Here is a 16,843-nt window from a genome sequence, read left to right as displayed (position 1 = left end):
GCGATGCCCTATTGAGTTCGAGTGGATGACCAAGCTTCCAATTAATAGTGCAACAACGCCGTACGATTATCTGTCAACCTGGAACTGTAGGAAGACAGAGAAATCAAGGAAGTCCTTGCTAACAGAGTAAGGACTGGTAGAAGGCCCACGAGGGAGGTACATAAATTCCTGGTGAAGCGGAAGAAGCCCCTCGTGGAGGTAACAAGCGGAGAACATGTCAAAGACCTTGAAGCGTGGACGCAGAAGACCGAAGAGCTCTAGTTTTGCCAGTTGACGAGGACGTCAACCATTTAAGTGGGGGAGAATGTCAAGGGCATACTTGTCCAAGGTATTATTTACCTATGGCCGTATGCCCGAATACCCCTAAATTGCTTTATCTTTATGTCTTGAAAGTAGTCTAGGTTAATTCTTTCGTTTTTGTGTCGTCGAGCCACAGTGTGACATTTCGGCTTTTTCATATGCAAGCCTGCCAAGGCCAAAAATCTCAATATGTACTATAGGGGGTACATGAGTAGTCCGACCCCCGCCCAAGCCTTGTCGCACTCTTTGCAAGCTAAGCTATTTTCTTTGCAATTGACAGTCTTCAATGCTTTCTTTCATGATGTTTTCAACTATTTACTTTCTCTCTTCCGTTTTATAAAAACATTTTCTGGAGAACGTGGAGGGAGGCTACATCATACTGCGAGTTTATCCGCGGGTTTCGAATATTGAACGGCTGACTTGTTGATCGAGCAGAACAAGTGCCGCACAATCGTGTTTGAAAGTTACGATTGTGACACTGGGCAGCATGAAAAGGTGCCAGCGCGTCCCTCAACATATCCTGATATCTCTTCTCCATGGCAGCGAGGTATGCCTGAGTGAAAACTGTGGTGGGGTTGGCAGCTTGCGCGACAAGCTGTTCTTCAGGCTGTGTACGTCCACCTCCTCTGCCACCCCCCTCGACGTGCACCTCTACATGTGGCATCTTTCCTGAAGTTTCACCAGCAGAAACTTTTCACAAAACAGTCATATCACTTATACTATCTACATTTATTCTCAACAGGCAAGGTTATAACTATAATATTAGCAAGGTCCTAAAACATACCTGGCGAGTGACGAAGGACCGTATAGCCATAGGGGTAAAACAAACCAAAACAAAGACTTACATCATAAGTCAGTCTACAGAATCTAGGACATAGACTCTGATACCAACTGTAACGACTTAACTCCTTATACTAAGTCGAAGCCATTACTAATTTAAAAGATAAATAAATTTGTAAAGTTTGGAAAAATAAAATAAAACAAAACCTCAAAATTTTCATTTAAAAGCATAGACAAATGTGATTAGAGATAAGTATAAAAATAAAATCCTAACTCGGGTCCTATCTAATTTTTAAAGTAATAAAATAACAAATGAAGAATAGACTAAAATGCAAACGTTAAGGTCTGAACTATGACGTGAAGCGGAAGCATAAGATCCCTATAGCTCGCCACGGTCACTTCTGGTCGCTCGCCAGCTTACCCTTGCCCTTACCTCTACCTCTGTCAGAAAAATAGAAATGGAAAGAGTGAGTATAAAATACTCAGTAAGGGACCCACTACTAGTCCAACTAGATGCCTGTTAACTTCCTTTTAGAGTCCTGAAGAGTGGTACCCCTGAACTGGTACGTCCCCGAACACGTGCAATGTGTGATCCCGTAGGAACAAGCTGGTCTTTGTGAACCCAAGGGAACACCTAAGATGATCAGGCTGTGAGTGGTCCCGTCGGATCACTCACATCATGTCTATGTCAATGTCAATGTCAGACTGGTAATCCCGTCGGAATACGCAGTCATAAGCGTGAGCGATCCCGTCGGATCTCTCCAACATGTCTGTGTCAAAAGAGTGGTGATTCCGAAGGACACCCATGTGGGTACAACTCTAATAAGAAGTTAACATACACCCTACCCATAGCATGCACACAATATCTCATCAATTACATCATAACCTGTCATAACATGTCAAAATTACGTCAAATCATACCATAACATATCAAACAATAACATATCATATCACGTCATCCTCAACCACAAAACTATGTCATTAGGACGAAGGCGATAGCGTCGACATGCTATTCACGCTAACCATAGAGTCAACCAGTAGGCATAATTTCAATATCAGTCTCTCTCTCAATAACCTCGAGTTTTGTACTTAGCTATCATTCATGCGTAACCATATATTCATACATGCGGTCTCTTTGATGTAATTCGAAGGTCTAGTAGGAGAATCTCTTACCTGGAGATTAGTTCAGTCGAAACTACAGCAAAACCACGCTTCCCAAGTGACAAAATCCTAATAATTAGAAACCAATTTGAATAACCTAACCATCAAACGACTGGGAACCCAAGAATTCAGTCGAAACTACTTACCCAAGTTCGAGGTTGCAGCAAGTTAGCCCTTAACTAAAGAAATCCCACACTTCAACTTCAGCTAGTTCAAATGGTCCTTTAGGAGAAATAATTTAATTTAACCCAAAGTTAAATTATTTAAGATCAAAAAAATTTAACCTTAATTGGGTATTCCAAAACCAAATCAACTTACCAAACAGGTGAAAAAGACCCAAATAGGCTTGTGGCTCAAAGTAGTTTGACGGCTCGGCTGGATGGTGCGGCTCGCAGCTGGAGGAAGGTGCGGCTCAGCTGGAATTTGGCTCACGAAGAAGGACGCGGACGCGAGTGCCACTTGCGGTGTGGAGCGGCAGGAGGCACAAGTCGGGTTGGCGATACGGAGTGGCTGGACGCGCGGGTTGGGTTGGCGACGCGGAGCGACTGGACGCGTTCGACTGGGCAAGCGACGCGAAGCGGCTGGATGCGTTCAACCGATGGAGGTGCTTGCTGGCGACACCAAGTGACGACCGTGACGGCGAGGCAACGACCGACGGCTGGCGGCGAGGTGCTGACGGAGACGCGGCAAGTGGCGGACGGTAGGGACGACGGCTGCGGTGGCGGCAGTCTAAGGTTTCTAAAAGAAAGGATTTTAGGGTTTTTCTTTGTGTATGGGTTCCAATGCTCATTTATACAAAAAAAAAAAACCAATATTAATTTCTCCTTTCCTTTTCTTTATTGTATTCCAAAAACTAACAAATCTTCTCTCTCCTCAATTAAATCCCACCAAATCTCCCTTTTATTTTTTTTATTTTTTTTCAAATAAAACACAATTATCTTTTACCAAATAATAATTATATTCTCCATCATATAATTATTATTTTAAATCTTCTTTCTCTCTCTCCAAAACTTCATCAACATAACTAAGCATCTTCCCATGGCACAACAATTGGGTATTTTCCAATAAGATCCAATAAAAAAAATCAAAATTAAGACAACAAAGTAACTCCCAAAAAGATTTCGATCTAAAGAGGGATTTCCAATACAAGTTCTTGGCCTCACTCTCGCTACATCTAACCACTCCAAGATGCATTACAAAAGAAAAATAATTACAAACATACAAAAGAATAATGAAGATCTACGATCGATGACGAGAGATCAATCAACACTTGGCCCTTGGTTCACTACGTGGGGGGGGGGGGGGGGGGGAGAAGAAAAACATTAAGATGTAAGTCGAATACTCAGTGAGTGGCAAGTTTCTTAAAGCTCATAAAATATACTTAAAGAGAAGAATTATAAATATGAATTAGAAATATAATAATAGTGGAAAAATATCATAACTCATACCCATTAGTCTATCAACAACCCTGTAATCCGTACAACCATGGCAAGGCATCTAAAGATACGACCAAAGATAGCTTGCACATGATAAAGCATCACGCGGCCAAAACTAGCTCACGCATCCTTAGTTATCACCATGATATCAATCGTCAACCAATCCAACCAACCATGATAGCATACTAAGTATACGGCCCGGGAATAGCTCACACGTGCTCCATATCCACAAGGAAAACACGCGGCCAAACGGAGCTCACGCACACTTAACACCTACCATAGTAACTACATACCGCTCCTATGTGCACATAGAGTCACCCAACCATGGGTTAAGCTAGGCCCGAAGCCATATCACAATCCTCCATCCATGTCCTCACCTAGGCTCAGGTTCTCGGATCTCTGGTCACGGCCTCTTTCAGCCCCGGAATCCCCTGACAACCGTAGGTGGCGCTACGGAAACACATTCACGTAGCCTTTAGGGTAATCACCAACATTTACCATAAGCATCGATTTAGTAAAATTTTAAACTAAAAATAAACTAAAAACTTGAAACACGATTAAATAAGAATCACGGCATACACATTCTCAAATTTATAATGAGTAAACATATCGTTTAAGTATTAATGGAAACATGGACTTGAAACCTATTTTTATCATCATCGAGTTATGATCATTCTTGAAATTTCAATTTAATAAACACATTGTTTAAACAATAACGAAAACGTGGACATAAAGTTTAAGTCTTGGTAGTTTTCCAAGCAATATCAACAGTTAACGTATATCTATAAAAAGAAAGCTCAAAAATTGAGCCACTCACAATCAATGATTCGATCCCCCGGGATTATACGCTTTCCCCACTTCAATTTGGCCTGAAACAACGATTAGGGCCTATTAATTATCTTCACAAAGGGAGACAACACAAAAATATTTAACATACTTCATAAGGCCAAATCAAACTTATTTTAGTTTCTAAAGTTTTTGTACTCTCAATTCGCTTTAAATTAGGCTAGAATTTTCACCTACGAACCCTTAGACTTGCAAACTAGATGCTTAACCCCATAAGCATCAAACTTTATTTAAACTCAATGGGTCTTTTATGTAAAAACATTTTTATCTCCATAATTGATGATGTTTTGGAATTTATATCCATTAGACACACAAGAGGCCCTTAAACTTCAATTTAAACTCTTAATGCCACAAGCACTCAACTTAAGTTGTCTTTTAAATCCATACACCCTTATGTCCAATTTTCATACTTTAGAGGTTTAAATCCATCAACAATTCAACAACAATCTAACGGGTAAATAACTTAGAAACCTACCCCAACTCACCTAAAATAACCTCAACCGTGTTGACCAAGACTTCCAAGTTCTAAATTGAACTTTCCTCTAAATGCTTTAGTCTAGGCTAAACATTCCACCCTTGAACCTTAAACTTCACATTGGACTCTTAACAAGATGAGGATCTAAACTTAGTGTATACTTAATGGGTCTTGTATATTAAGATGCTCTTAGTTGCAATATCAATAATGTGAGGGATTTAGATCATTTAATAACGAACTCAACGTCAAAGTAGCAAGTCAATATCTTAAGAAATTTCCCACACTTTTTCTAAACAATTTTAAGTGCGGTGAACAATACTTCCTAGTTCTCTAAAGTCTCCACTTTTCCATTCAATAATTATGGGTAAAATCTAGTACGCGCTAACACGAAGTGGGTATTTAAGAACTATGAGAGAACATACTAATTTATCTACGACCTTATCAAAAACTTGTCAAAATCACATTGATAACACGTTAACGCCTTTCTAAAATCGAATTTAGGATCTAAAACTATTGTGTATTCAAAACTTATATACGTAACACCCAAACAAATCTCTAAAGTTAGAAGAAAGTCCTTTCTTGACCTCAAATGTTTAACTTGGGACCCGAGTCTTAAGAGTAATCTAATCTAAATGCTTAAATTCAATGGGTAAGCAATAACTCAAAGAAAATTCACTTAAATTACTCCAAGACTTGTCAAGAACCAATTAAAGTACTCTTAACTTCCATGGGCAAAACCCTAACCTCCTTGTAAGTTCAAATTAAGCATTCAAAAACCATAGGTTGTTCAAAATTAACATTTAACTTAAATGGGCACTCAAGACTTATTCCATAAAACTTAGAATCTTACCCAAATTTGTGCCAAACGCTTAAATTCGACCTTTCGAATGACTGGATAGCGGCTTAAACTCTTTTAAAACTTGAATCTAGCATCAAAAAGTAATGGGTAAAGTTAAAACCAAGTCTAAACTTAATGGGTATTGCAAAATCAAGGCTGAAACTTAGTGGGTATTCGAAAATCTTCAAGAAATGCAACTAAAATAACGAAAATTTACCCCTAAACTTAGATTGACCCAAGAACTTCAATTTTGCGTGACCTGTGAAAGGTTCGACGTAGGGTAATTATCGTTCGGCGAGTTGGGCTACGCGACGGCGGTTGAATGGCTTCGGCAAGTCACGCCGCGACTGGAGGGTGTCGTGGCCGACGCACGAAAGAAAGGAGCAAGGCGTCAGTGGGTTCCGCCGGCGTGCAAACATCGTCCGACGATCCGAGCTTGGAGATGACGTTGGCGTGAAGGAGAGATGGAGGGAGATGTGGCGACGGAAGAGATTTTGAATGGAAGGGGTGTCGTCCTTCTCTCTCTCTAGAAGAATGAAGAAGAAGAAGAAGAAGAAGAAACTAATAATTTTTTTTATTAAACTTAAAAATAATGATGGAATGACAAAAATGCCCATCTCTTTAAATTTAAACTTCCTTTTTACCCTCCTTCATTCTTTTCAACACCCATACAAAACAAATTATGCTTTAAAACTCCATTAATGAAGATCTAAAATTTTCTTATCACACGAATTAATCTTAAGGAGCATAAATATCTTCCAACTTGTTTTTCACCACTTAAGAGATATAAAATATGTATATAAAATAAAAGAGAATGGAACGAGGGCTTACATCTTTAGCTAATTTCTTGAAGTTGAAGGGCCTAAAAAACGTCCAACTTGAGGAAAAAACCTAACATTTTTCTTTTTTTCATAAGTTCTATTTTGAAGTTTATAAAAAAAAAAATAAAAAAGCAAAGGTATTATATCTGTTTCATTAATGTTTTTTTATATATTTATGTCCACTTTTTGTTATTAGCATTATTATTATTATTTTACTATGTTTTATTGCTTTTATATTTTTTTACTTTATTGTGTTTTTATTTATTTAGTTCCTTTATATCTATGTATTTTCTTCCACTTATTTTAGGGGATCGTTGTTTCGAATATGGGAGTAATGAGAATAAAATAAGACATCATTTTAAAAAAGGATGTAAAAACTTTTCAAACAACATTTTCAATTTAGGTTTTCAAGGGAAAAGAAAAAATATTAGCCACCCTTTTTATGGGTGTTAAGGGGTGTTAACGCCTTCCCCTTACACATTTAACTCTCAAACTCAACTCCAGTTTTCACAAATCATTTTTTAATGATTTTATTTAAAAAGTGTTTACTATATTTCGGTGCCCAATCACACCGTAAAAAGAATTGGTGGCGACTCTTGAATAGTTAGATGCTATTCAAACATTTTATCTCTAGAGAAGATATTTGACGGGTATACTTAGTTACATTTTATACGCTAAGTTTTTGGCATCATACATGGTGAGAAAATTCAAATTTTAACATCTTAGTTGTATCTTTCCAAAAGAAAAACTATTTTAGTTGTAATTTTGTATGTGATTATTCATGAAATGATTTTGGTTAATTTTTTGAAGATAAAAATAACAAAAAGACAAACAAAAGACTAAAAATATGCTATTTAATTACAACTTCCCTTTTCCTCCCTGGAACAAAAAAACATCTCTAAATTTCATCTATATATGTGTGTATTTGATTAAATGACCCATATCAATAATTAAGGGCACAATAATATTGGCATAGAACAAAGAAATCAAAATGGCCAAAAACTCTTGTCCCATTATTGTCTCTCTCGTTGAAATTCTTTTATTTACCATAATTTCAAATGCAGCATCATCTACCGATGTCATTTCCACCATTTGTCCAAAAACCTCAAACCCACCATTTTGTTCAAATTTGTTGAAATCTTCAGGCATTACGAATATAAAAGGTTTGGCTGTATACACCTTAAACCTCACCCATACAAATGCTCAAAAATCTTTGACCCTAGCCAACTCACTGGCAAAAACCACCACCAATCCTCAACTTAAGCAACGATATTCGTCTTGTGCTAAGAGCTATGATGAAGTTGTTGGTGATATTGAAAATGCCCAAAAGAACTTGGCCATTGGTGACTTTAATGCTGTCAATATTGTAACTTCTGGTGCCATGACAGAGATTGACGACTGTCAGGATAAGTTTGTGCAACCACCAAAGGATACGTCGTTGCTTTTGAAGAATGGCAAGACGCTAAATGATATATGCAGCATTATTTTGGTTGTATCCAATCTTCTTTGAGGGCTATGTACTTTTGAGATTTTTGCCAAAGAATATTATGAAGTTTAATTTTTAAAATATTAACATCACAGTGTGATCGGTTTGACTGGAATTGATTATTTTGGTTAATTTTTAGATGATAAAAAAATCAAGTAATAGATAATTCTAACAAATTAAAATAATTAAATAAAAATCAGATTTAACATAGAATGTTCCTAATAGACTTGTATTAATAGATAATTCCAGCAGATAGAAAAATTACTGAACTTCAACAAATTTTATAAATACAAATTTTCACTTAGAAATTCCCAATAGAAAATTTATTTTTGGATTTGGTGCTTAGACAATGCGTAAACACTAATTGTAACGCCCCGAATTTTCGAGGTAAACTTTTATTGTTTTGCGTAAATTTTTCGGAAATTTTTAATTTTTGAGTAATTTCTGAAATTCCTAAATTAATATTTGTAAATTTATATAATAATAATATAATATTAATTATAATAATTATTATTATTTATTTTAATCTTTATATATAATTTAATATTAATATTAGTTATTATTATTATTATTATTAGTATTATTATTATTATTATTATTATTTATAATTATTATAAGTTAATATATATATATATATAATAATATTTTTTTAAAAAAAACCCTAAGGCGCGCACGGCACCCCCTCCCCCCCTCTTCATCCATTTTCGTTTTCTTCTTCCTTGCGCCGCCGTAACCCGTTCTCTTCTCCTTTCTTTTCAGCGCTGCCTCCCACCATCCCTCTTCCACACACAATCCGTCGCCTCCGTCCCCATCTTCTCCGTTGCGTTCCGTCCCCATTTCCGTCTCCAGCGTCGGCAACGTCTTCGACTTCATCATTTTCGTCCGCCGCGGCTCCCTACCATTTCGGGTCTCCTCTCGGTTTCAAACACTCGGACGGCGCCGTGCGTCCTTCGTCCGACCGTGTCCGCCGTCAATCCGTCGCCCTCCACCGCGTTGAAGCAGAGCCAGTCGTCGGACTCCACCCAGACGCGACGCATCTCCGTCGTCGAACGCCCGAAGGTTTGTCGTTGTGGTTGCCCGATTTCAAGTCGACCCGACCCGAGAACCCGCTTCCAGTCCGACCCGTGTTTCAAGCTGCGAGCCGCAAGCCGAGCCGCGAGCCGAGCCGCGAGCCAAGTTGAGCCGAGCCGCGAGTCGAGTTGAGCCGAGCCACAAGCCGAGCTGTGAGCCGAGGCCAAGCCGAGCCGAGCCGAGGGTGAGCCGAGCCGAGCTGTGAGCCGAGGCCAAGCCGAGCCGAGCCGAGGGTGAGCCGAGCCGAGCCGAGCCAAACGCCTCCAAGCCAAGCCGAGCTCCCTGTTCATCGAGCCACCTAAGCCTTCCTTCCTCCACTTCGGGTCACGGTGAGTCTTCGGTAAGGATTATTTTGATGAAATTCCTAATGTTGCTGCGTCCGATTCGAATTTGAATATTGGAATAAGATTTGGTCCTACCTTTCCTCCCTTGAAGGTATTAAGGAGTTGACGTTTAAGTTCTCGGGTTCCGCGGCAGGCTTGTTCGGAGGTAGCTCTCCCTTCCTTGGGTAAGTCAACGGATGTTGCTTAGGACCATTTAAAATGACTTCTACTAGTATCATTGTTTAAAAACTCTTGTGTTTTCGTTTCGGTGGATCCGTTGAGCGTGGACTCGATCGAGGGGCATAACCAAGATTCAGGTAAGGGTTTTCCTACTACTGGACCTCGGAGCGAGGCTGGAAACGTAGTAGTCCACAGAGGATTACACGTTAGTAACTGTACCGAATAAGTATATGTGTGTTTGACTTTTAAGCATTGTTATTATACTCGTGTCTGATGTAAAGGTAACGCGACCGCTAGTTGTAGCTTGTGTACTATCGGGTTAAGGAGTACTTGCTAGTAGACCCCGATGCTGGATGTTCGGTATAGTGTGGTTATGTTATTGGGCTACGTTGTAGATTGGAATTGTATGTCGATGGACCTTGAAGTTACGGTTAGGTACGTGGTAGTCATTAGTATGGACATTGATCATGGAGTTTGGACGGGGAAGGACAGTGAGTCCGATTTTGATTGATTAGTTGATTGGGTCTAGGGGTTACCATAATGGTGTGCGAATTGGAAATGCGTATAGCAACTGAGGGTGTAGTTGTTTAAACCTATACTATCTGACTGGCAAAACCTATGGCAAAATTGTAATATGAGTGTTGATGGGGTATGACTGTGGTAGACGGTTTAGTATGGACTGAGGGGTAACGGTTAGCTTCATCTATGGGGTAGTGTACCTTACGGATATGTGCATCCTGCGGGAGCACTAGACTGATATGTGCATCCTTCGGGAGCACTAGACTGATATGTGCATCCTTCGGGAGCACTAGACTGATATGTGCATCCTTCGGGATCACTAGACTGATAGGTGTATCCTTCGGGGTCACGAGACTGATATGTGCGTTCTACGGAACCACTAGACTGTTATGTAGGGTACCCCTGAATAGGAAGTTAACTGTTGTTCCCTAACGGGCCCAGTAGTGGGTCCCTTACTGGGTATGTTTATACTCACCCTTTTCTCTTCTTAAACTTTTCAGGTAAGGGCACAGCTAGGGGCAGACCGACGAGAGGCAGGAAGGATGCGTGAAGGCCATATGGACGCGTCTGATTTTCTTATTGCTTCCGCTGATGTATTTTGTTAGAATATTTGGTTTTGTGATTTTGAGTTGATGACCTGAGTTTTTATTTGAAACCTTTGTGACTGTGATTTAAAATAGGACCCGATACTGTTTTTGTAATATTTCTAACGTTTTAAGAAATTGTAACCGGTCCGTTATGAATTTTGTGTTGTGTGGTCGAGTCTTAGTACTGAGTAGTGACCTCAGCTTAGTCCGGAAAGTTGGGTCGTTACACTAATAAACCGAAGTTGTAGCAATGAATTGGAGGTTTATCACCAAAATAAGTTCTTAATTTTTAATTTCATAAAGATAGAGAAGCGAACTTCTAAAATTGAATAATATGTCCACCGCTAAACATGATGATTTCTACCACTAAATTCTTTTAAAGATTAGATGTAATTTATGGATATAGGAGGTTTGTAAAATCGTTAATATTTGGAAGTTAAATAAAAACATTATTTCATAATTGAGACAGTGGATCCGACTCCCGTCAAATATTCCACTGTCATGTGTCTTTTTATCATATGTAATTATATTTATATTCCATAAATAGTAACGTAGAATGTGAGTTTTCTTAATTTACTAATAAATTATTTTTTTGTAACTTTTTCTTTTGCCAAACTTAAATTTTGGGTAATTATATATATAATTATCATTATCTAAAACAATTTGTCGTATGTGTTGTAATTCGAACTGTGATCAAATAGAGTAAGATTGCAATTATAGGAGATTGAGAACAATAATAATGAAGAATAAGAAGGGAGAGGATAGAACACAAGAATTTTACGTGGAAAACCCCTAAACAAGTTAGGGTAAAAACCATGGGCAAGTATAGAAGAATTGACTATATAAAATAGGAGTTACGAAAACTTTCTTTCTTATTAAGGATACAAAGCTCTCTAAGAAGAAACTTTCTCTATTTTATATTTCACTCAACTTGTTGGAGATTTTGGAATGGATTGGCAATCATGGGTTCTTACCTATTTATAGCCAAAAGATACTTGGCCATCAAGCAAATCCAATGGCTCTAATTTGTCCTTGATATATATGTATGATCTAATGGCTCCAAATATTCTAGAGAGATGTGAAAGATCCAATGACTATAAATTATTCTTGGAGAAAGTGTGAGATCCAATGGTCCAAAAATATGTGTTCAAAAAACTTCTTGATAATTCAAGATAATTATTTAACAATATGTAATTATATTTGTTTCATAAATAATAACATAAAATGTGGGTTTTTCCTAATTTACTCGTAGCAAATTATTTTTTGTAACTTTTTCTTTTGCTAAACTTAAAATTTGGGTAACCAGGCTAAATAAGAAGCAAAATCAATTATTTCAATCTTTTTTATTTATTTATTTTAAAATTGCACTCAACTAATATAAAATTGCAATCTTAAAAACAAAATTTACATCAAATTTAAAATTTAAATTTCAATGGTTACAAACTTGCAATTTTTATTTTTATTTCATTTCTAATTTATAAACTTTGTTTTTCCTTTTGCAACAACATATTTTTAAGAAATACAGCATTGTGGGTCACAAAAAATTTGAATTTCATTAAAAAATTTATAAAATTTCTAGTTAATGGGTGCATTTTAAACTATTTATAAAAAATCAAGATTAAAATTGTAACATTTGAAATAAGCTATACATTTTTAAAACAAATAACAAAGTTTTGACTTTTTTATAATGGTTAAATTGGTACATCTACTTTCCATTTTTAAATAATAATAATAATAATAATAATAACTATAATAATAAAAACAACAACAACAACAACAACAATAATAATAATAATAATTATTATTATTATTTGAAAAGGAAAAGGAAAAGGAATAATAATAATGTTCCGTCATCCGTCATGGAGTTGCAATCGCCAGCCGTCACGTAAAGTTCCGTGAAGCCAAGCCCGCGTCCCAGCCGCTTCAACCGAGCCGTGCACGCGCGTCCGAGCTTGGTCGCCTTCGCTAAGCCCGCGTTTCAGTCCTTAGCTGAGCCGTGCCTTCCCTCTGCGAGCCGTGCCTGCCTTCAAGCCGAGCTGCCAAGCTCTTTTTAGCCACCTAGCCATTTTTGGTTCTTTTCCCACTTATTTTTGGTAAGTTGATTGGATTTTGGCATACCCAAGAACGATTTAATTTTTGGATATTAAATAATTTAATTTTGGGTTAAATTAAATTATTTCTCTTAAAGGACCATTTGGATCAGCTGAAGTTGGAGTGTGGGATTTCTCCAGTTAAGGGCTAACTTGTTGCAACCTCGACCTTGGGTAAGTTAGTTCGACTGAATTCTTGAGCCCTTGGACGTTGTTTAGATGGTTAAGTTATTTAAATTTGGTGCTTTTTGTTTGTTAGGATCTTATTGTTTGGGAAGTGTGATATTTTGCTGTAGTTTTTGACTGAGCTAATCTCTAGGCAAAAGATTCTACTACTAGACCTTCGAGAGACCGCATGTATGAATATATGGTTATGTATCAATTGTAGCTAAGTACATAACTCGAGGTTATTGAGAGAGATGTTGATATTGTAAATATGACTGTTGGATGACTTTGTGGCTATAGCTGATAATGCATTGATGTTATCACCTATGTTTTAATGATACAATATTGTAATTAAGGATGATACACTACAAGAAATCTGGTCTTTAATGTCGGTTTAAAACCGACATTAAAGGCCTTCAATGTCACTTGGCGACCGACATCTTTGCGAGCGTTATTAAAGGTCTTTAATGTCGGTTAGGCTTTGATGTCGGTTTATAACCGACATTAAAGACATCTTTAATGTCGGTTACAAACCGACATTAAAGGCCTTCAATGTCGGTTAAAAACCGACATCTTTGAAGGTGTTATTGAAGACCTTTAATGTCGGTTGGTCTTTAATGTCGGTGGATAACCGACATTAAAGATATCTTTAATGTCGTTTATGAGATATATTTAATGTCGTTTTTCCACCGACATTAAAGATGTCTTTAATTTTTTTAACCGACATTAAAGATGTCTTTAATGCCGTTTTTAAACCGACATTAAAGACACATTTAATGTCATATTTACACTAGTTTTTATGATGGCAAAACCAACATTATTTGGCTTGAATTATATATAATAAAATACAATTAAATAAACAACCAACAACTGTAAGTGAAAACTCAAAAATATTAAGATAATATATAAGATCGTGATTAATAACCAATGTATATGTACAACAGAAAGTTCCTCCACTAAATACATATTCATATTTGTGAATGTAGCAACCTCAAATTCAAGGACTAACAATTAAATACAGAACATCATTCACAAAAATGAATAAACATACAAAAGTACTCATCAAGCTGTTTCCATTCACGAAGCCTGCAATACAAGAATGGGTCAAATAATCAGACAACAGCTTACAGAGTTCATCTTCAAAACTACCAAACAAGCCATGTTTGAACGGTTTTATTCTCATATTTCTTTAGAATCTACAAACTCAATTCAATAATAAAATAAAAAAATCAAAATAAACACAAGCCAAATGATATTCTCCTCCACAGATAAAGAAATATCACCACTCCACCGTCTCACAACAACAACAATAACAAACATGAGTCTTCTTTGAAAGCATACATATGTGAAAGGAAATGCAGGGATTCTCACAAATGAAACAACAAATAAATAACAAAAGAATCATCCATATTAGTAATAATTAAGGAGTTGGATCATCTAAAACAAAGTATTACAAAACAGTTCACAACAAAATATATATTTATGTACTAAGACTTCTTGCAACAGACTAAGGGACTCTGAAAATGTTAAACATCAGTGGAACGAGAGACCAAAAGATCCAGAATATGTTGAGAATTACAAAAAAACATGGGCAAAGGAAAGATATTTCTAGAACCAGAAATTTTAATTCAACTCAAGTTCAACTACTAAATCTGGAAGCATCAATGGAAGAAATAGAGTTGATGGATTTATGGAACAAAATACATAACAAGGATTGAAGATGACTTGCATTCATATAAGCAAACGCAAACGCAACGTGTAAAAACATGAAAGGAGGCAGATAGCTAGTAAAACAACCCATCTAAGACAATCGAGATTCAAAAAAGAGGAGGCACCTGAGGTTTCCAATAATTGATTACAGCTTGAACTTCTCTGCACGATTCCTGCATCCATACAAGCAATCTACTTTAGTTCTAACTCAAATTCCCCAGTCAAATGAATTCCAAAAGGGTTAAAAGCTCTCGTTGTAATCGATACTTTTAGCCCAATATCCTCCAAAATTTCAAGAACCAAATGCCACAAATACAAGACAATTTATCACAATTGAAAATCAAGAAGTTACAAGATAAACTATTCATCCTCTTGAGTTTCTCACTTGTACATCCAATGATTATTCAAAATTGTTAACCACATTAAGACGACCCCTTCAAAGAATTTTTCCATATGGAACAACCAAAATCAACTTATTATTGATGCATTTCCAATGCACAGCATACCAATCTTGGGATATGGACCCTCTCTTGTGTGTTTCAGCTTCTCCGGCCGCAGCAATGACTTAATTACAAACAGAGAATAAACTTTGAATGAGTACAGAAAGAATTTTGGAAATCGGAAAGATGTTTATTTGTTTCTTCCCCAGTTACACAAAACCGACAGCACGCTAGAAAAAAAGTTGCACTTTTGCTCATAAGAAAGCAGGTTTAAAGACGGCGGGGGAAATTGTTACAAAAAGCAAATTTGCTGGAAGATTCAAGACGCACGAAACCAACTCAACTCACCACAGCATTCAGTTGGAATCCATTACCCAAATTGAACTAAAAATTCATTAAATGGAAACGCAATCAAATTAGAAAAGCAGCAATATACAAGGCAATTACATTGTATTGGCCTCTCTTTTTTAGTACTTCTAATTTTAATTCTCTTTTTTTTTGTGAATAATATGTATAGCTCAAGTGGTTTGGTATTGGGTTTGACAAATCCGGTTGTTCTTTTGTTGGAAGAGTTGGTGTTATTCCCAGCTGTTACCACTGTGAAGGAACATGTGACTAGAAGCACAACTTCCTTGAATATTACATACACCGAAAGGAACCGAAGATGCAGATCTCTCCAAGTAGGAAGCATTTGGTGGTGACATCCGACGAAAACAACGGTGAGCCACCGAGGAGGAGAAGGAAGTCATTGAAGAAGGAGGCGATATTCTTTTGGCATATTTGGGAGGGGAAAGGAACGCTCTGATCTTCAACAACGAGGAAGGGTGATCAAAAAGCGAGCGAGATTAAAAATTGAAATGAGCGAGTATGAGGAAACATTGAAAATCCCACTTACCTTCTTTACCACCGCCAACAGCCGCTACGTAGTAACTAGCGGGATGAGATGGAACTATTTTGTTGTCGGTGACGAAAATGTCAGCATCATCAAAATCACTACTCACAAATCGCATCCCGTCACCTTCAACACCAACTCTACTTCAAGCTGGTTCCATAACCCTAACCTTCGAAGCTACAATGGTGGCGTCAATGCCAAAATATCCCTAACCATCTTCCTCTTCATGTGAATCAATCTCTCGATTATCCTCATCATCATCTTCCTCTGTCCTATCTTTAGAACTGTAGAAGAAAAATGAGAGAATAGTATGGAGAATAGAGTGTTTGGTATTTGAAATTGATAGAATGAAGAGAAAATGAAATCCAAGAGAGGATTGGAGAGATCTCACCGAAAGTTAAGAAAATGAAAAGGGGAATTTGGGGGGAAGTTCATGCAAGCAAATCCAAAAATGTGAGAAGATTCGAAGACGTCGACGGCGTGAGAACGGCGACGGCGACGGCGACGACGTGAGAAGATTGGAATGCATTCACCGGTGAGAATGTGAGAAGAAATGGACAGATTCCATTTGGAGAAGAAAGAGTTTGCGAGTGGGAGAAGATTGAAAGAGTAAAGTAAGAGAGAGAATTTGTTATTTTTTTACAAAATGAAATTATTAAAATAAAAATTTAAATGGACCTTTAATGTCGGTTTAAAACCGACATTAAAGCTTGTTATTTTTTT

General features: G+C 37.2%; 1 protein-coding gene and 1 long non-coding RNA gene across 5 annotated transcripts; one reads left to right on the top strand and one right to left on the bottom strand.

Moving 5' to 3' along the window:
* Nucleotides 1-3,616: 3,616 nt before the first annotated feature.
* LOC107992142 (uncharacterized) lies at nucleotides 3,617-6,362 on the bottom strand. 4 transcript variants are annotated; one of them, XR_007815617.1, is made up of 4 exons: nucleotides 6,054-6,354; nucleotides 5,849-5,924; nucleotides 4,495-4,546; nucleotides 3,617-4,150 (listed from the first exon to the last, which is right to left on the bottom strand). It is a non-coding gene; the product is annotated as an uncharacterized LOC107992142 (long non-coding RNA). The 4 variants fall into 4 exon arrangements; XR_007815618.1 differs by having other exon boundaries at nucleotides 3,617-4,127; XR_007815616.1 differs by lacking the exon at nucleotides 3,617-4,150 and having other exon boundaries at nucleotides 4,366-4,546; nucleotides 6,054-6,362.
* A 1,286-nt stretch (nucleotides 6,363-7,648) lies between these two features.
* On the top strand, nucleotides 7,649-8,167 carry LOC127143941 (pectinesterase inhibitor-like). The gene has a single exon (XM_051079246.1). It carries the CDS (start codon nucleotides 7,649-7,651, stop codon nucleotides 8,165-8,167), a length of 519 nt encoding a protein of 172 aa, XP_050935203.1.
* The last annotated feature ends 8,676 nt before the right edge of the window (nucleotides 8,168-16,843 follow it).

The sequence above is a fragment of the Cucumis melo genome, chromosome 11, assembly GCF_025177605.1.
Source record: "Cucumis melo cultivar AY chromosome 11, USDA_Cmelo_AY_1.0, whole genome shotgun sequence".
Lineage (NCBI taxonomy): Eukaryota > Viridiplantae > Streptophyta > Magnoliopsida > Cucurbitales > Cucurbitaceae > Cucumis > Cucumis melo.
Note: the sequence above shows the minus strand (reverse complement) of the source record. Positions and strands in the feature narration are given on the sequence as shown.

What these genes read in the sequence shown, in the direction of transcription:
- LOC127143941 (XM_051079246.1), top strand. Translation starts at nt 7,649, where the DNA reads ATGGCCAAAAACTCTTGTCCCATTATTGTCTCTCTCGTTGAAATTCTT.